This window comes from Malaya genurostris, chromosome 3, assembly GCF_030247185.1.
Source record: "Malaya genurostris strain Urasoe2022 chromosome 3, Malgen_1.1, whole genome shotgun sequence".
Lineage (NCBI taxonomy): Eukaryota > Metazoa > Arthropoda > Insecta > Diptera > Culicidae > Malaya > Malaya genurostris.
Window position 1 is genome coordinate 98,227,020 of NC_080572.1, and position 21,361 is coordinate 98,248,380.

Sequence of the window (21,361 nt, forward strand, 5' to 3'; positions counted from 1 at the left end):
AGCGCATGTTATGAAAATTTTCATCAAGAAATCGATGAGTAAAATAAGTTTCTCAATTCCATCAGAAGAAACGGTATTATTTTATTATTTTTTCACGTGGAAAAACGTGCACAGCCTTTTCTCAAAGATAGCTGGATGGATTTGCACAAACCTAAATTTTGAAGAAAGGATATATGGTCCAAGATCCAACTTCCGGTTCAGGGTGACATGTTAAAAAGGGAAAAGAATGTTTTTCCTATTTTCTCAGAAATAGATGAACCGATTTTCCCAAACTTAGATAGCGATGTGAGAAAAATTTTTACTCAAGTGGTCAAGTGGTTGGTATGCAAAAAAAAACACTTCGGTAATGCAAATTCTCGGTTTCCATTTTAGGAACACCGGAAGTATTTGGCAAATACTTTGGAATTCAGCATATATTGATTACTCAAAGATCTTATGCTTTCATTTGTATCCAACTTTCAGTATAAGAAATATGGTGTGATAATTGATTAAAAGTTCAAACCGTCATGAATGCGATGACATAACAGATCGGCTGAAAAGTTCGTATCGTTTCTATGAGAGGGCGCCACTAGAATTAAATCCATACCATTTTCAGTTAGTACCAACCTTCAAAAGATACGTGTATAAATTTGACAGCTGTCTGATTATTAGTTTGTGAGATATTGCATTTTGAGTGAAGCTACTTTTGTTATTGTGAAAAAAATGGAAAAAAAAGAATTTCGTGTGTTGATGAAACACTACTTTTTGATGAAAAAAAGTGCCGCCGATACCAAAGAATGGCTTGATGAGTGTTATCCAGACTCTGCACCGGGCGAAGCAACAATTCGTAAGTGGTTTGCAATATTTCGTACTGGTCATATGAGCACCGAAGACGATGAACGCAGTGGACGTCCAAAAGAGGCTGTTACCGATGAAAACGTGAAAAAAATCCACAAAATGATTTTCAATGACCGTAAAGTGAAGTTGATCGAGATAGCTGACACCCTAAAGATATCAAAGGAACGTGTTGGACATATTATTCACGAATATTTGGATATAAGAAAGCTTTGTGCAAAATTCTCCAGATTTGGCCCCCAGTGACTTTTTCCTGTTCTCAGACCTCAAGAGAATGCTCGCTGGTAAAAAATTTAGAAGCAATGAAGAGGTAATCGCTGAAACTGAGGCCTATTTTGAGGCAAAGGACAAATCGTACTACAAAAATGGTATCGAAAAGTTGGAAGATCGCTATAATCGCTGTATCGCCTCTGATGGCAATTATGTTGAATAATAAAAACGAATTTTGGCAAAAAAATGTGTGTTTCTATTAAACGATACGAACTTTTCAGCCGAACTGTTAGAGTAAGAATACAATCTTCTGAAAATTCCAATTTGTAGAACCTGTTCATAATGGCTGAGCCGACCATTTTGATCCCTGATTTCCAATTCCAGAGAAGCGTAGGACCATGAAGGCATTCCATTATGTATTTTCGCGCCCGTTGATCGTCCCGGTTGTGCTCCACTCCACATGAGCAAATTGCTTGCCAAATCATGTATTTTTTTGCAAACTCCCACATCTTTTGCTTTCTAATGTCTTCTGAAACATCAAAGCTATGATGAGCAGTGGAAAACAGTAGTTCCGAAAGTCTACTTTCACGGATGTCTTGTCATCCATAATGAGACAAAACGGTTTTGTCAATATCTGGGTGTAGAGTCTGCGTGCATGTGATATTCCTACCGTATTCTACCATTCGTTGCGATTCGATATCTTTTGAACGTTGCGAGTACCTTTCATTTGAAATAGATGGAGATGATCGGCCATAGTGGCTATCATACTTTTGAGCACTCTATGAAAAAATTAAAATTACCTATTACGTAAAATCAAGCATGCCGTATTTTCTTGGGTGATGACTAAATATTACATCCAATAATATGTCAATTTAAGTTTTATGTCTGTTTCGCTGTTAAATTCAGTCGAATAAACAAACACGTACCAAACACAAAAATTCATCTAATACTTCATTCTTATAAAATCTATTTCTAATTGTGATTGAGGTCGTTTCCATTGTACGGTCAGAATTGATTATCATAATGTGGGCCACTGCGGTAACCAGTTTTTGTCAGTAGCAGCATCACTTCACATCGTCGCGTGTACACATTTTCCGCCCGTAAATCCCTATACAGCATCGTGTTTCCTCACTTTTCAATGCCAAACCGCATAATAGGCAAACCAATCGAACAGCATTGCAACTACTCACCCGTTATACAAAAGATGCGGTTAGATTGGATCACGTGCATCAGCAGAATGTGGCTGTCAATTTGCTTCTGCAAAGACATGGACTTTCCTTCCTTGTGACCACTGAAAGTTGTTGCTCTCACCAACATACACGGAAAGTAGTTCTTTAGCAAAAATCTGAGAAAATAGTTTTCACATCGAGCAGTTGATTACTTATTCGCTCAATATTCGGAATCTGTGCTCAAACAAAGCGTAACGTGATAAAATTTTTCTTACAAACTACCAAATATTCCGCAGCATTCCCACAATTTTTGTTGTTGTTTATATAATGACAATAGAATGTTTGATATAATTCAATCATGTTTAATAAGTTTAAATCAACCGCATTCTGGCTTAAAACAACCATATTTTGGAATGAATCTATTACACTTTTTGTGAGACTCCTCTGGTAGAAGGTAAAAGTTTAGTTACAAGAAACCATCTGCTTACTTAGATAACCCTTGTCACGTGTCACCTTTCCGCACTTTATCTTAACATCCTTGCTCTTCCTTAAGTAATGTGGCTCTTACAATCTCCAGTTAGTTTGATATGGTTCAAAAAAGGAATAATAAAAAAAGTAATATTTTTTGTTAGTAGTTTTTCCGTGCTAGTGCCTTGTCGACATGATCGGGAGGAGAAAACATAAATAATAGCAATCAACGTGTCACTACGTAGATATGGTTTCAACTCAGTCTCTACAGCAGCATAATTTAGTATTTCCCGTAGGCCTTGAATTGCTTATGCCATGAATTGCTGTAAATCTTTACAGAAATTTGATCCAGTTATGTTTATTTCTTATAAAACTTGGATCATTTTTCATCGACCGAATTTTCTCGAAGATGACTAAACAAATTCCAAATGTAGGCCTAATTGAATGCTAACAATGTCAATCAAATTCGGAAGGGTAATTTCCGTTTTCAGAGATGCAATGTTATATGTGACGTAACCAACAAATCCCTTTTTTTCATAGCAACAAAATCTTTTGTTGATAAATTCGCAAGAAAGATATTATCGGGCAAGGCATTTACAGCTGCGGTCCAAATAACCAGATTTTTATGACAAAAAAGACTATGGATTCCCGAATATACAAGCAAGGGTGCCTGAAAAGGCGCATTCTTCTGTACATTAAAGCTCGCAATGGACCCGTGAAATTTTTATCGGATTGGGTAAGCTGTTACTACAGCGAATATGTACTAAAGTGGTATCGAGACAATGGGGTGGATTTCTTCGAAAAAGAATCCGTGATGCGACAGTGATGGATGGATGGAGAAACAACATAATCACTCAGGTTAGCCAACAGAGTGTCCAGAATATGGTAAAGTATTCGAAAAAATGATCGCGATTGCAAAATCAAATCGGAGTAGTTTTTGATCTAGTTTTCTTTTGAAATGGAATGAATGATCACCATTTTGAGTATTCCACATTGTTACTTCATGAACATGGCTCCGACATGAATCAGTTATTTTTCAACCAGATATTAACAGATATTAAAGATATAAGAAAGGTCCCAAAATATCCCAAGCTGCCGCGACGAAATACATGCTAATACAAAACGATTCATCCAATTACTCACAAACTGTTTCGACTATAACCAAATCTACAAATCCTGTTTACCCTGTAGTTTCGGAACCGGAAGTAGTATCCACAACAAATTTAGGAATTCCGTATGAAACTGTAAGACTTTAAACTTTGAACCTTTAAGTTTGTGAAAATCGATTTGGTCATCTTGAAAAAAAGTAAGTGAGATTCTTTGTGCTGTTTTTGATCACTATTTCGAATTCTTCAGATGGCTGGAATAGCCGAAGTTGGTTCGTTTGCCAGCAACAAATATGACCTACAAATTGGAACAGTTTTGAACCCAGTTAAACTTATACTTACTATCTCATGCTCGAACAAAGTGAACCTGCGTACTAATGATGATCAGTCGTACTTATGATCAGTTGTACTAATCATAAAATAGCTAAGACTTTTATCAACCGCAGCACCGTTTTTTAACCAAAATTAAACACCAGCAGCAGACATTCGTAACCGTTTCATTTTCTTTATAGCATGTACGAAATGAAACGAAGCACGCATCGCTCGTTTTGTGTTTTCTTCTTCCACGTTTCGGTATTGTATTGTCATTCTATATGCCAGTTTGAAAGCTTTGACACTCATCGCCCTGTATCTGCGGAACCGATAGTTGGATCCGGATGAAATCTCACAGTAGGTTTTGAGACATAGTGAGTTTTAATTTAAATCTATATTTGTGAAAATCGGTTTGAGCGTCACTGAACAATCGAAGTGAGTTCTAGTTTTGGAGTTTTTCTTCACTACTTTCAGAGCTCCGGAACAATAAAGGGGGGACCAGTAGTGTCGAATTAAACTTATATGCCCCAAATTAGCCAGTTCTGCAAACTAAAAGAATTTATCAGGCAGTTTTATGGGGTTTGTACATGTTTTTGATCATCGTTTGTAAAATAATAATCATGGAATCGGTAATTTTCCACTTATCACACTTTTGTTCCGGAATCATCTTTGAAAAAAAAGTGAGTGCATATTTTTCTATGTTTTTGGTGTATATCACCCTGCACTTCAGGATCGGAATGAAATTCAATAGCAGGCTATGATACCATAAGACCTTTTAATGGGACGGGTATAGTGTGATGGGTAAGTCGTTGCCTTCCATGCAGCCCGCCTGGGTTCGATTCCTAGTCCCGCACATAAGGTCAGAAAGTTTTTCTGGCCGGAAGAGGCGAATGACCTTGAGGTTAAAAAAAAAGATCTTTCATTTCAATCTAAGTTTATGAAAATCGGTTCAGCCATCTCTGAGGAAAGCGAGCGCATATTTTTGGTACATACATACACACATACACACACGGACTCACACACAGACATTTGCTCAGTTTTTCGAGGTGAATTAAATGCTATATGACATTCGGCCCTCCGGGCCTCGGTTAAATATTTGATTTTCACAGTGATTGCATAGCCTTTCTATATGAGAAAGGCAAAAATCACACGAAGTGATGCACGATTTCTTATCAGAATCGTTGAAGTATTCAGTCAAGCTGATGTAATCTACTCAATACGTTACTTCGATGTAATAATGTGTGATTTATCTGTAATATACATCGATGGAAAGCTAAAGTTCCTGGCTAACAACTGATTAAAAAAGTAAGTTGATTCATCTGATTGAAAAACATTGTTATCAATTTAGTAAACCAAGAAATTTCGCTAAAAATATAAGTAAAAACTGCAGTTATTCGAAGAAAAAACAGAATTTATTCTTTTGGAAGCGGTTTTGACAAAAAACTTCATTGTCTGATGGTGACTTCGCCTTGGCTCTCTTGGTTGAATATTTGGATGGTGGCGCCTGTCTTCCACGTTTTTCTTAGCCGGAGCATCTGCTGTATGAGCAGCTAGATGTTTGTCTCGACAGCAGCCTGCATATCACTGACAATTTTTAATGATTTGTCGAAAAAAATGGGTAGTAACCAAACACCTTGGGGTACCGGTAACCGAAATCGGTATACATTTTGAAAATGACAAAAAAATCTTTGGTTGCGAAAATTTTGAGAGCATCCGGTATCAAATCACGAAATAGATCGATTTCACCTCATAAATATTCCATCCACTCACCTTTCCGATTGATGCTCTCCAATTCATGGTACTATAAAAAAAGTCAAAAAACTTTAGTGTTGATTTTCACGCAATTAAAATTTATTTTGAACGTAGCAAAAAATACAAAATACTGATTGCTTCGCAATTCGGTACAAACAGATCGTGCTGCTATTACACACACATGACATTTGTCGGAATGACGGTACCTGCTTGCTGTCAAAATTTAAGGTGGGGTGCCGGCAACCGAACACCTTCCCCTACTAAAAAGAAGTTTCTGAGCAAAATAGCAATAGCGGCCCTTACACGATCATTAAAAGTTTGATTACTAAAAAGTAATGGCACTTTTAATGATCGTGTAAGGTCTACGAGTTCAGTAATGACACGAGTAATGATGGAATTCCGGATTTTCCATCATTACCAACATTATTTCTTCTTCTTATTTTTTTTGTGGAAGTGTTGAATATCTTTAGAACTATACGCGAAAAAATGACTAAGTGTAGATTTAAATTGTTAATATTTCATTAACCTTAACGTTTCAATGGCAAATCTAATTTATTTTCAGCTAAACGAAAATAAAAATATTGCTATTGCTATTGCTGGAGTAGTTACAAATATTCATCATTAATAATGAACGTGTAATGCTAAAGAGTAATGATGTACAGTAATGCAGTAATGACGAGCGTTTGAGCAGAAGTGTCATTACTTAGTAATGACACTTTTAATGATCGTGTAAGGGCCGCTAATGAGATTCAAGCTGAACATATTTCATTGCACACAAATGTATTACGCACGGCTTAAATAGAGGAAACAGTTCTGTAACGAAGAATACCAACAGAAGGTTTCTAGGATTGGGAAACATCGAAGATAAAATAGCAATCATAGGTATTAAATTCAGATAACTACCCAATACATACCATCCTAAGGTAATCACCATCACTACAGACATGCCCACTGCACTGTTCAGAGCATGTTTTTTTGCATTTTCTTTTTTTTTTATTCAATATTATAAGTTTGAAGACACACTGCTTAAGCTCTAAGATGCCGAGTGCATGCATTTTCTTGTCTCCATTTCAGTTGTATTTATGATAAAGGATAAATCAAATAAATCTGGTGGAAGTTTTTTTGTACAACAAATTTCATACGTTTAATAGCATCAGCAAAGCTGTTTTCGGTCTTTCTATTTTGACATTTGCACATTATGTTTTATAATAACACTATACTAGTGCAGAAATCAAGCAATCAACCTCTGCATTTTATATCAGCTTTGTGGTGTTATATCAGCTTTTCAGTAGCATGCTGGACTGATGAGTTTTTAATTGGTAACTCCATATTCGTATACAAAGCAAATATACAACATCGTTTTGATGCTTATTGGTTACTTGGGTAGGTGCAAGTAAATTCACAGAAATATATCTCCGAATTAAGGCTTTAGAACTTGGCAACGATGTAGTTGATTGGGATCTCAGGGAAGTAATTTAGAACTGTTATTATTTATAATATTTCTTTAAGATGTTATATAGCTAATGAAATAAAGGAATTGTGTTGATCTGTTCGATTCGATCGTTTACAATCGTTGGTTGACACGTTCCTCCAAATTTAGGAATTTAAACCGGTGATATACTTGAACCGAGAGTCTTCGAAATTATCTCAGATACTATCAACCAATATCAGTCATGATTCAGAAATTTTTTGTATCTTTTGTATCAACAGATTACAATGATCCAACAGATACAATGTGATTATTTTGTTATATTGAAACTTCATTAAATAGGATAAATATGAATAAATATTTGACTAAACTTTCCCCTGCATACTCTTGCTTTCAGGAGACAGAATCACCAGCATCACCATCGATTTCCGTCACATTGCCCTGGAAGATGCGATGACCATCCTCAGCTATGCCTCGCCATACAATGTCCAACTTGAACTGGTCAGTGGCGAGAAAAATCCCCAGACGCAAAGTCCCAAACCAGGACATCAACCTCTCTCTCACCCGCTGGTGCGATCAAGCAGTCAGTCGGATATGAACACGGTAAGATAATTGTCGAGCATTACGCAAGCAAACTTTGTCATGAAACTTTCTTTATTTTCAGATTGAACGTAACTCCCGCAAAAAGCTTTTCCCAGGAGAAGATGCCAGCTCATCGCTCAAAATGGAGCAACAATCCGGTCCGCCTAGCTTGAATAAGGTGCTTCCAACAGTTCATAAAGAGAACGAAAAAGAACCGAAGAAGCATTCGTTCAAGCAACAGATGAAAGAAATGATCGAAGAAAAGTTTCAATCGCGACATGCCGACACCGAACGAAAGGACTCCAATACAGAAGGCAAGAAGGGCCACAAATTCGGCATCCGCGTGTTTCCACCATCAATGAATGATAAACTCTTCGGTCGAAGTCCAACCAAAATTCAAGCGGACAATGAAAACAACAGTAACATTGAAAAGAAAGAAGCCGACGAAAAGAAAGAAAAATCACCATCCCCACCGGTAGTAAAAAAACGAACGAAGGAGCCGAAAATGATTCCGGATGTGGCAGTTATTGAACCTACAACGACCGATACGGCCACCATGCCGAGCGAGTTCGAACGACAAAATAGTTTGACCTCCAGTGGAATTAAACGTGATGCAGCAGGAATCCCACAGGAAATGCCAGGATTCATGATGCAAGCTGCGAATGCCGCTAAAGATAACCGTAAGACGACGAATATGGAAGCTGATAACAAACGAAAGGGAAAAGCACCCAAACCACCACATAATGAATCCGACCTGGACGAAAGTACGATTACCACATATACCAATCTGAGCATCGATGTTCCAGATGCGGCTACAAACAGTGGTCGAATGATGAACGGAACACTGGAAATTGTTTCCGAAAAAGATGTTGAAGACATGCAATTCCAGCCCAATGATCCATTGAATTTTTCAGACTTTGCTGAAAAAGTATTGAATTGTACCATCGAACGTATTTCTGGCATAGAGAAATTCGACGAGGAAGGACCAAGCAATACCTCAACCCCGAAGAGTGAACGCAAGAAAAGTTCTCTAACGGAGAGCATGACGCATGATGACCACGGTATGGTATCCTATAGGTATCATCACAAACGACCACTAATTTGGCTTTATTCAATTACAGATTCGGACGTCGATCAAATTCCTTCGAGCAACAAGATCGAGCTCAACTCCAGCGACATAACCGTACACCAGAGTTCACCGAGTCCGACCAGTAGCGAGGAACTGATGGAAGACAGCAACCGACGAACGGCAAGCCTTGGTGATTTGTCGAAACTGGAAACCCAGAAGACAAACCCCACCAGCAATAGTAACACCTTGGAACGAGCTCAAAGTTTGGAGATAACAGGAGATACGGCAACCGTTGTCGGTAATGGATCCGTAGTGATTGACACAACTGCCACGGGAAATAAAAAACGCAAATCATCGATTGAGGGACAGATACCGGTAGAACCTAAAGAAGCGAAACTGACAGTGACAGGAATAATGGAAGGACTGAATTCACTGCATAGGCTTAAAGGTGCTTCCGCCTGGGGTAACCTGGAAGATGCCATAAGTTCCGGAGAGTTGCTAAACAGTTCATCAGAAAGTGAGCTGAAAGTTTCAATGGAAGATTTAACAGAGAATGGCGTCTCAATTGTAACAAATTGTTCAGATATGGATCCGATGATAAAGATGGTAACAACAGTAGTTCAGATGGGTAATGGCACTACCATGATCAACGGCAATGAAAGTACCAGGATCTCAGTGGATGCTGATCAGAAACCACTGCAGGAAGATAATCGAACAGAAACTATTACGATTACTGATAAAATAGCACCGGCAGTAATTGTTGCAGAGGAACGCAAAGTTGAAAAGGACATTGAAAAAGAACACATCTCGTTGACATCCATTAATATGGACTACAATGGCACATACCCCACTGAGGTAGATCAGTCCACAAACAAAACGGATCATATCAAGATCGCTAATTACGACACAAACATTCCTGATGACGTTAAGGTATCTCGTTATCCATTTGGTAGCTTGGAACGACCCAAATCTGACGTGCTGAAGAAACTTCTTGGACAAAAAGAAGAATTGGAGAACACACCATCTGTGTTCATCTCCGCAGACGGTGATTCCAACAAGATTACGATCGAAAATAGCTACCATGATGTTGGAGAACCTATAAGTTTGACGTTAATTAATAACACAGAAGTGTATCCAGTGGAAAATGAGCTAACCGAGAGTAGCCAGGCTTCACCTGTGTTTTCAAGCAATACAAATGGAATCAGTAGCATCAACATCTCGTCTTTAGAGGTAGACTTATCGAAATCGCTTAACAACAAACCGTTTACAGTCGCACCGAAATTTTCGTTGGATAATATCGTTACGATTTCGACCGAATCTTCTCAACCGTCATCCATCATTTTGATAGATGATGAAAAGTTAGATTTCAGTCTACAAACTCTAGATGATTTTGAGGATAGTATTGAAAACACATCCTCGGTCGTACCTCAACACAATTTCGCCTCAGAAATTAACAAAACCGTCATAGAAACCTGTCAACCTTCACTGGAAAAACCAAATGTTCCAAACAGCTTCGTCACTGAGATTTCAGTAAAAACACCCGAATCGGAACAGAATGGAAAACCGGAAGAACCGCCTAAGCTAACAAAGAAACCACCAAAACCGGAAAAACCAACTACGCCTCCTTCAAGAATCCCAGTTGAACGACGAATGTCCAGTGAGCATAGCTACATTCCACGTAATACCGAAATCAAATTCACCACCTCAACTTACGATACTGGCAGAAGTCACGAGAAACGCCCACTGGGAATCGATCAAATACGCTCCAACTTTGAACGAAGTAACTCCAAACCCGACGTTCGCTCGTTCGAAAGAAGCAACTCGAAAACCGACGTTCGGCCATTTGAGCGCAGCAATTCAAAACCCGATGTTCGTCCATTTGAACGCAGTAATTCCAAACCCGACGTTCGTCCATTTGAACGCAGCAATTCCAAACCCGACGTTCGTCCATTTGAACGCAGCAATTCCAAAACCGACGTCCGATCAGTACTAGAACGCAGCAACTCCAAAACCGAAATCCCAGTTCTGATACGACGAACGTCGATACCATCAATTAATCTTCACGGTTCGAACACAGTCAATTCCACCCCACAGGTTACTACTACGAACGGGAATGGTAACGGAAACGGAACCAAAGCGAGTCCATCCCGCATTCCAGTGTTCAACTCTACCAATAAAATGAACAATGGTCATGACAGTTCTCGATCGCCTCCACCGTTTGTTCATAATAATAACAACGGAAGTTTTAACAACAATCATATTAGCAATAAGGTTTCAGTTAGCATCACCTCAATCAAGAACCAATCGAAACATCCCAGCGGCAAATTCACCGGAAACTAAGCGGTTTACAAGACTTAGCGTACTCTATCGTAGCGACTAACCAGTTTGTTATTTCATTTCTTATGGTGCAATTGAGAATGTATGTGTATGAGATTTCTGTGGAATTACTATTTAGTATCGACACAAAAGCGTAAATTTTGAATCTAATTCAATGTTTTCGCAAAAAAAAACATTACGATTACTTCATTGAAAAAATTATATGTGCTGAACCATAAAAAGTTGAGACGTCTTCCACAAATACGGGTCAAAGTTGGAAATGGTATTGTAAAGTATGAGTTAATTTTACACTTTACTACATCGAACAGAAACACCCGTATATACCGCAATGTATCCACCAGCTGTATCTACTCTATTGGTTCTAAGCGCAAACAGGTAGTGTAAATTTGTAATAACCTGAAATTATTTCGTTTAACCGAAATGCTGAGAGCAGCAGAGATGTTTGGCCATATTTACTTTGTATACACTTTTTATATACACATGTAAAAATAAATATATTGAATTAAATTGCTCCGACAGTGGAGGCGAGCGTATCTAGTTTTAAGTCGAAGAGATCACAGATTTGATCATTTGTTAGCATTGATGAATAATTGATAACAGAAAAAAAACAATCAAGAGTACCATTTTATTTTTACAAAAACATTCTGAAAAGACAGGACATGACATTGTTGAAAAATTAAAACGGAACAAATATGTATTCAGAAACCTGAAAAGATGTAAACCATGTTTTAGGCTAACAATATATTATACACCTTTTTTATTTTAGTAATAAAACCATTAATTCTTACCAACTGTAATACTACTATGTTCCGAAAATTGTTCTGTTAACCAGGGCTCATTTTGTTAACATTATGATAAACTCCTCATAATTTATCTTTCCATCTTTGTCAATGTCAGCGTCGTCCAACAAGTCTGCCAGCTCTTCGTCAGACAGTCGTTCGCCGAAATTCTTCATAACAGCCGACAGTTCGTCCACCGTTAGAAAACCATCTCCATCTTTGTCAAAGATCTTGAAAGCATCACGAAGTTCCTGATCGGTAGTGTCCTCCCGCAGCTTACGTGCCATGAGTACCAGAAACTCATTCAATTCGATCGTACCACTTCCATCTAGATCAACCTCATGGATCATTTGCTCTATTTCTGCCTGCGATGGATTCATCCCTAGTGCACGCACAACGATGCCAAGTTCCGCTGTGGTTATCGAACCATTTCCATCTTTATCGAACGTTTCGAACATGTGCCGAAATTGGCGCTCCTGTTCTTCAGTGAGTGAGTGAGCGGACATTTTGATTGGAATTTTATTATATCGTTAGACTTAGAATTTTGAACATCTGCTTGTTTATGTATGTCGAAAACTATTATTTTTAATCCTGTAATGTTCATGGCTTGCTTGTTTGCCTTGTGCTTTGGAGTTTGAAACATAGCAGAAAAACACAATTGAATAAAGATACAGTTTAAAATAGTTGTGTCTCTTACGCGTCCCACAAGATTGTGGTAACACGGATGCATCCTAGAATTGATCGTTATATCTTGACTCAAATAATCGTACTTCACGTCCGTGTCTGCAATAACATACAAAACGCAAATCTCCTTTTACATAATAATCGCGGGTTCGTAAATCGAATCGTGACGTAAAAAAAGCTTACGTTGTTTGTAATATTCAGGGGAAAACTATTTTAATCCACCTAGTGGTGTAATGATGCCTTTCTCATATTACTCATTACATCATAAATATAACCGTGTACGAAATAGAACAAAGCACGCCTTGTTCGTTTTGTGTTTTCTTCTTCTTTTGGTGTTGTACATATTGTCACTCTATATGGCGACTAATAAAATTGATAAACAGTTTGTATTCACATCTCATCCAAGTCAGACGATAAAACAAAACCGCTTACGTTCGGGACAGAAGAAACCAAGTACAGTATTGTGTAGTGAACAATAGAGCGACCTCGAAATGAGTGAACCAAACGAACAAATGCTACCGCCGACACGAAAGAATACAATTGTTGTTGACTTCAGGCAGTGCAAAATTCAACCTTCGATACGAGAACTTGAAGGTTTGCTTAAGGAGCGAATGCATCTTGACATTAAACGTGTACATTTACTTCAGTGCAATAAGACGAATAATGTTGTTTACATCCAGTTTTATAAATGCAATCCAATTCGCAAAAGACAATAACAATGTGCACTATGTGGAACACGAGAACATTAAGTACAACATTCCAGTATGTATGGAAGATAGTGCTATAGAAGTGCGTGTGCATGATCTTCCCTCAAGCGTCACCGATTCATATATTCGCAAAACTATGTCCCACCTGTGATAGCCACCAACAACAATGAAGCATCCCCTTCAACGAATCCATCATCATCCCCTATAGAACAAAGTACACCAGCTGCAGTTAACAACTTACCCTCCAACCACCCAGCAACTGCATCAAATGTACAACAAGGTGCATCTACAGCAACTAGCAACGAAAAGAAGACGGAAATCGACAACAATACCATCGATGCGGCAATGGATGACGAGACGAACCACGAACGAAGTGCCCCTCAATCCTCGCAGGAAGGAAATGAAAGCTCCTCTCCCCCTAGAAAAAGGGTGACAACGAGATCCAAATCAAAAAAAATTATTTAAAAAATCGGCTCAATCGGCCACGTAAAGCTTGTACGCAAATAGGCCTGAATAAAAATATCTTTTAAATAAACAAAAATGATAATTTTCCACTTATAACGCTTTAGCTCCGGAACCGGAAGTCGGATCCAGATAAAATGTTCTACAAATTTTCAGGATATTGTAAGACCTTTAATTCGAATCTTGAAAATCGGTTGAGTTTTTCAGAGATAAATGAGTGTAAACTTTTTCTCAAATTTTCACATATTACCATATAACTCCGGAACCGGAAGTCACATTCAAATGAAATTCAATAGCAAACTATGGGACCATAATATCATTTATTTGAATCTTAGTTTGTGAAAATCGATTCAGCCATCTCTGAAAAAAGTGAGTGCATATTTTTTTCATTTTTTTGGTGCATATCATCCGATATCTCCGGAACCGGAAGTCGGATCGGAATGAAATTCAATAGCAGGCTATGGGACTATGAGACCTTTCATTTGAATCTTTGTTTGTGGAAATCGGTTCAGCTATCTATGAGAAAAGTGAGTGCATATTTTTGTTACATACACACACATACACACACGGACGACCACACATACACACACACACGGACGACCACACACACACTCGCGCACACACACACCTACATACATTTGCTCAGTTCGTCGAGCCTCGGTTAAAAAGTCGATTTTACCGGGGCTACCACGTTTGGCATAAAGTCGTTTGGCATAATACCGTTTGGCATAGCGCCGTTTGGCATAATGGCCATTTGGCATAATGGTCATTTGGCATAACAGTCATTTGGCATAACAGATGAACATGCTGCTTAATAGGAATTGTTCTAATTCAGTGCAATTTTGAAAGGTGTAATGCGGCTATGCCGCATCGTTTTTAATGACCTGGTGTCCGACCTCGCTGCCGCTCGTTCGGAACTGAGGGATAGCTCCTAGCTTTGAGTAATCCGGGCAAACGCCCGCAACTAGACAGAGGTGATTTCTGCGGGGGCGCTGCCCCCCGCAGTGGCCGGCGCTTCCGACGGCGGGTCGCCGGCGCACTCGCGACCTTCGGCCGTCTCGACCTGAATCATCTATGACGAACAGAATATTGGCTGGCACTAAGTGAGTTGCTTATATAAAAAGGTTTCACATATTTCGTTCGAGTTTTCCTTGCAGAACATCAATCGATCGAAACACATACGAAAATTTTCATTAGATTAAAATATTGCAAATCCAATTATTATTATGCCAAATGGCATTATGCCAAATGACCATTATGCCAAATGACCATTATGCCAAACAGCGTTATGCCAAACGGTATTATGCCAAATGACCTTATGCCAAACGGGCCGCCCCCGATTTTAACAATGATTGCATAGCCTTTCTATATGAGAAAGGCAAAAATATTTCTCTTATATATATATATATATATATATATATATATATATATATATATATATATATATATATATATATATATATATATATATATATATATATATATATATATGTTATATATATATATATATATATATATATATATATATATATATATATATATATATATATATATAAAATTTTGAATTAAGTCCCGTAGCTGGAGTTTTAAAAAAGGTTTATTCACATGAACTTCACTTAATCTAGCACTCCGCGGCCACGGTCGTTGTTACAAACGAACTGAACCCCTGTCTCTGAATCCGAGGTGGTTTTGATGGAATATTATGCTGACCCGGCAATAATGTTCTGGCATGGGTTGAGTTTGTTGTCTTCGATATTTGATGCGAGAAGTAAAGTGCTGATTTGGTGTCTAGGGTGTCACGTAATTCGTCGGGGGGGTGAAGAAGTGTCGTCCTCGGCACTTGGTTGGTTGTCTGGGGATTTTCAATCTGACCTCCTTCGGCGTTGGATTTTCTTGGATGTTTTGTGTTTAGTGGATTTCAGGTGCAAATAGACAATGAACAGAAGGATTAGTAACAATGATGAAGATAGTGATGTACCTCCTATTAGGCTCCATTGCCATCTTTGATCGATCTCCTGTTGCAGGGATACTTTTTCTAGGTTGTTTCTGTTGGAAAGCACTACATTTTCTATTTTTGCAATGTCGTGCGCAGGCTTCCCAAATGTACCGCCGCGCGACATTATTATTGAGGCTGTCTTGCTACTCTTTCCATGACAGCCTTGTGATAGGTTTCATCACGACAGCCCTTAGACAAATAGTTCTGTACAGCCAACGTTGCCGTCATTCCCTTCGTTGGACAGTTCATTCCATCTCAAAACATTTTGTCATGGTCCACGACAGCCGAAGAAGCATGAAGTTATCGCTGTTGCGACAGTAAACTTCGGGTATCAGTCACTGCGTTGTTTCTGTCGAGAGCAAAATATTACTCTCCCTTGAAATCTAGTACCACATTGTTAGGATCTCGATCACGAGGTCGAAAGCGATACGTAATGCCTCAGTTCAGTCGAATCGACTTCAAAAATAATCGTTTCGAGCTACTCGATTCGAGATGCATAATGTCAGCCCTGGGCATAATGTCAGGTCTGCGACAGTAGCCGGTGCGGTTCAAATTTGTTGCTCTTGGTTTGCTATGAAGATTCGAGGCAAGCATGTGGGTTTTAGTTTTGCCTTTGGTGATTGCTTTGCGCAGCGGTTGATCATTGCGCATAGCAATCACCCAATCGCCGTTGGTAGGGCATTGCTAACAATATAATTGATAATTAATAATATACGAAACGGATTGAAGAACGGGCTTTGGTTTTAATGAATAGTTAATTTTTATATTTTGGTCGATCTTCTATGAATCGATCGATCAATGAAATTCTATAGAAAGAAAAGTTTGTTTTCAAGAAATTATATTCATAATTAAAGATCTGAGACAGTTCGGCGTGCTCGTTTCTGGCAGTTTACGTTCGGTTTGTCGGCTGTAACATTCATAGTGTAGGCGCGTACTGATGTGCGTGGAGCATTATTTCCATCCTCTTTATCTCTTCCTTCAGAATATCAAAGGCGCGATCGTTTCTTATACAGATATATTCAAATACAACAAAGCTTTGAATGCAAAAACTGAATGAAAAATTGCGGTTCTTCCAAAAAACATGTTTCCAAGCGTGGAATGCAGCATGGTTGCCCGTAACAGATTCGAATGTTTCTTTCGTTTTATTTAGAAAAAAGTTTTAGTTCACCAAGTTATTTAATAATGTCTTTCTTGAGTAATATGGTCTCAAGCTTTCTAGACATATCAAGTTATCTTCTATATATGAATAGTATAGTGTTTCTATTAACCTGGAATATATTCCAAAATACATATGTGCTGATAATCTGGAATTCATTTTCTTCCTGTTCTACATTGAATTATCTTATCTCAAGAAACGGCATATTAACTATTATATTATTTTGGTCATAGCTACCAGAGGTTCGCGACTTTTACACACGTTAAAACTGTCACTTTACATTGTAAAATTTAAAACTCGGTTAAAGCGCATCTTTCATCAAGTAGAAGCTTGTGTTCAGTATATTTTGAATTCTTTAGCTTAAGCTTAGCTCTATGTGCTTTTACGCTCAATCCATTTTTTGGAAATGTAGATGTTGCAATCACGAGCCGCACGCAGAAGAAGATGCGGTGCCTTGAAATTTCAAACAGCACATCCAGTTTCTATGCGCTTGCTACAATTCTCGTACACATTTTTGGTTCTCTGTTTCAGTCGGCTCTCACGCCCTCACATTTCGATGCACTATAGATTCATCGTATTGAATTTCATTGCCGGTTCTGGTTGGGAAATTTGGGGATAAGTACGATTACCTATCAAGTACACTTATATTTCCAAAAATGGTAAGTAACAAAAACTATTCAAAATTCAAGCTCAATTTGGTTTTGAATAATCTTATATCTGTCATTGGAATTATAAAAATTTCATAGTGTCTATACATAGATTTTGATTTTGTCATAAAAAAAGGTTTTGAAATTACTTGAAAATTCGACTAGTGAAAGTTGACATTCGACTAAGATAAGTTAAGCAATTCCTCCGTGTGTATGTATGTGTATTGTATGTGTCAAACAACGTCACTCAATTTCTCAGGCATGACTGCACCTATTTTTCCAAATCAGGCTGAAATGAAAAGGCTGCATAGGTTACTATTGAATTTAATTCGGATCCGACTTCCGCAGTTACAAATCTAAGAATGTCGAAAATTTTCTACCGCCTAATTGTCTAAGTAGCTTGTGTCCGCATTAAGAAAAAATTAAACGTTTGGAACTTTAAATATTGTAAATGAATAGGGAAACATTCTAAGAGCCGAATTCATTGCATATATTTAACAGTTTTCTTTCTGAAAAGAAATTATGTTAAAAAAAATGAAAAATGATATATTGAAAAATGTAGGTGTGATTCCCCGGTGAACGACCACAATTAAGTTTGAAAGCGGGAATAAATAAATATAATAATAATAATAATACTCAGCACGTTGAATAGTAGCCACGTGATCATTGAGTTTGCTATGTCCAGTCAGAGCTCTGACCAGAATACTGCAATGATGCTTGGAAAAATACAGTAGACACTTTGACATTTTCAGATTTAAAACTGGTAGAAATGCTTTTGTCTGAGCGCAAGTTTGCAAGCTGCGCCAGTAGCTGGCATGTTTGGATGCAGCCCAAGAACGAATCTTGTGCTTTATCCAACTAGTTGAAAGTGGTAAAGCTGGTTCAGGAAAAACGAAATCATTCGTTTCACCAGCTCTAGCCAACTCATCAAATAATAATAATAATAATAATAATATTGTGGCTGTCATTTCCGACCCTAAAAAATTCATTGGTTTAGTTATCCTAGGAAAAACAGAAAAATCAAACCGTCATTATTCAGAATAACATAAGATATTTTCGGAGTATTATCAATGAATGCTAGTGTATCTGTTTCTTTAGGAATAAGAAGGAAGCACTAAGGATGAATACTTCAGTAATTCAGATATATGAGCCGTTACACAAAACTCTGTGTTTATCTTTTAATTTTCGTTAGTTATTACAATTCATTGCCTTCGCCGACAGTATATATAAATCTAAAACAATTTCTTTATTTCACAATGGTAATGTAATGAAACCCTAAAGTTTCCTGCAAAGGTAATCCCAACAACGCAATCGTATGTACTAGTACCATTTCATTGAGGCAGCCGAAATTGTACGAGCGCACTATGAACCACAGCTCGTCTCCAGAAACAGCCGGTTTATTGCTTCAAGAGACATTGATGAGACAGCCGTCTCGCGACAGCCCTTCGTAACAGTAATTCCCTAAAAATCAAAGGATGTCTTCAATTTTCAAAGGCTGTCGCCGTAACAGTTGCTGCGAATGAGCGGACATAAAGAAACAGGATACAAACAGCCCGTTCGGTTTGACTACTCTCCGGATGGAATACTCTCACCAATCTGGCGAATTCAAACTGTCTCAGTGACAGCACTCATTTAGGCATGCGAGCGCTGTTGCCATTACAGTTCGGCATATGCTGCACACATATTGTAGACTGGGCTTTCGACTTTGCGCTCAGACAGTTCATGCTATCTCGTGGCGGATGTCATTGAAAAGCAGTACTGCTGGGAAGCCTTGGCGTGCGTCTTTACAATTTGTTTATGGATAACTAGATCGTGCAAGGCTCCTTGGATTGTTTCAATATCGCTAATTTTTTCTTTGGATGTAAAATTATATCCCATGTAGGTGATTGTACAGTTTGAGAATGATAGTACGAAACTCCCGGACAGGTATCTATTACTTGGTCCGCAGTTAGAGCGTAGCTTGGAGTGTTGAGCATTCTGAATTAGAATTTGATTATCGGTAGTTAGTTTTGCTGAAGTTTCGTTCTTTTCCTCTAAAAGGCAATGCGGTACTTCGCCCATAACGAGTGGGTAAATGCATGAGTCCTTATATTCCTTAATGTAGATATTCAGTTGAACGTAATCATCGGGTTTTGATGTAGTAAAGAGCTGTTTATTTTGTTTGATTATGAACTGAAGATAGTCTTTTATGATGGTGTTGTTTTGAATTACTGGATAAATTCGGATGATCACTGATTCTTCCGGTTTCAACTCTGGAACATGTAGTATGTACAGTAATGTATTTTTGCTGCTTGCTATTTTTGCGGTTACCAAGTTGAGTACTTCTTCGGGTATATCTGTTTGGATTCCCTGGTTGTTCAGAATTGTTCTTACTAGATGTATTTCCCTATTGGATAGTATTTTACTGTTTGTGACGTGCATTTTGGAGAATAGTATTGCTTCTTGGATGTTGATTAGAATTTTGTTAAGGGTATCGATATTCATCATTGTTGTAATCCTATCTATTTCGTCTAAGATTTTTTGGTTGATGTGCTGTTTTTCTATTATCTGGTTTATGGTGGACGTCAAATCTGCGATGCTGTTGCCGATTTGCTTGTTTATTTTGATTTGGTGTTTTTTTTTCATTTATGAGTTGATTTAATGTTTTGTTGATGATTCGTAAGTGTTGGGCATCTGGGTTGCCGGCGATCCATTTCCATACCGTGCCAATGGTCTCCCATCTTTTGCTCCTATGGGTCGTTGGTTTGATTTGTAGATAGTTGGAATATAGTTCGCGTATCTTATGTTTGCTAATTTGGTTCAATATACTGACGTTCTGTGTTTCTTGGTAGACTATACTTGTTAAGTGATTGATTGTTATTTCTATATCAGTAAGGTTGATTGGGTGTATGATTCTGATGTTTCCTGTCTGTATTTGTATGTATGTCTTATTTTATGCATTAATATAGGGTCCGTGTTAAGGTTTTTTATGTTCATATCTTGACATGAAATTTTTGTTATAATGATGATAATTCCTATGTATAGAGAGAGCATCTGTAAGGCGTAATGTGAGAGGCAAAATAGAGTTAACTTCGTTTAGGTCTTTTGATTTTGTTTTTATGTCGTTTGACTAAATTATTTTTCATGAATGTGCGATTGGTTACAAATTTAGCGTTGTTCTTGTTTGCTCTTGCTTGAGTCGTGGTACGGATATTTGGAATAATGTGAACCTCTTGACCCTCATTGATTGGTGGCGGGTCTTCTCTTCTTATATTTTGATTGGTAATGTACTCTTGTGATTTTTCCATATTTCTTTTTGCTTTTGTAAAAAGTTCCTGTGCATCTCTTATAATTTCTTCTGGATTTACAATATTGTTTTGATTAAATAGGATTTCATTCGGTGTATATTTAGTTGAAGAATGAACGGTATTATTATATAACGCAACTGACAATTTTACAATTGATTTGGTACCCATTGTTCTGAATTTATGTTTGTTTATATTAAAGATTTCGATTATAGTAGAATGTGTGCGTTCTGTTTGTCCGTTAGATTCGGAGGACGCTGCGTATTCTATTTGTGAACCGAGCTGGCTAAGAAAATCCCTAAGTTGGATGGATCTAAAGGTGGTTTCGTGATCTGTGATTATTTTCTTGGGTACTCCGAATATACTAATAAATTTTCC

At 37.9% G+C, this 21,361-nt stretch overlaps 2 protein-coding genes across 2 annotated transcripts in view; one reads left to right on the forward strand and one right to left on the reverse strand.

Annotated features, from left to right (window-relative positions):
• LOC131434564 (uncharacterized protein DDB_G0284459-like) overlaps positions 1-12,055 on the forward strand; it is a 186,742-nt gene extending 174,687 nt beyond the window's left edge. Inside the window, exons 5-7 of the mRNA XM_058601391.1 lie at positions 7,678-7,883; positions 7,945-8,923; positions 8,984-12,055. Coding sequence (XP_058457374.1) covers positions 7,678-7,883; positions 7,945-8,923; positions 8,984-11,271 — 3,473 coding nt within the window. The 3' untranslated portion in view covers positions 11,272-12,055. The remainder of the gene's footprint in view (positions 1-7,677; positions 7,884-7,944; positions 8,924-8,983) is intronic.
• Positions 11,886-12,618, reverse strand: LOC131434566 (calmodulin-beta-like). Its single transcript, XM_058601393.1, has 2 exons — positions 12,057-12,618; positions 11,886-11,974 (listed from the first exon to the last, which is right to left on the reverse strand). The coding sequence occupies exon 1, from the start codon at positions 12,551-12,553 to the stop codon at positions 12,104-12,106; it is 450 nt and encodes a 149-aa protein (XP_058457376.1). The 5' UTR covers positions 12,554-12,618; the 3' UTR covers positions 11,886-11,974; positions 12,057-12,103.
• Between the last annotated feature and the right edge of the window lie 8,743 nt (positions 12,619-21,361).

Excerpts from the sequence above, each read along its gene's own strand:
- LOC131434566 (XM_058601393.1), bottom strand. The coding sequence starts at position 12,553 with ATGTCCGCTCACTCACTCACTGAAGAACAGGAGCGCCAATTTCGGCAC.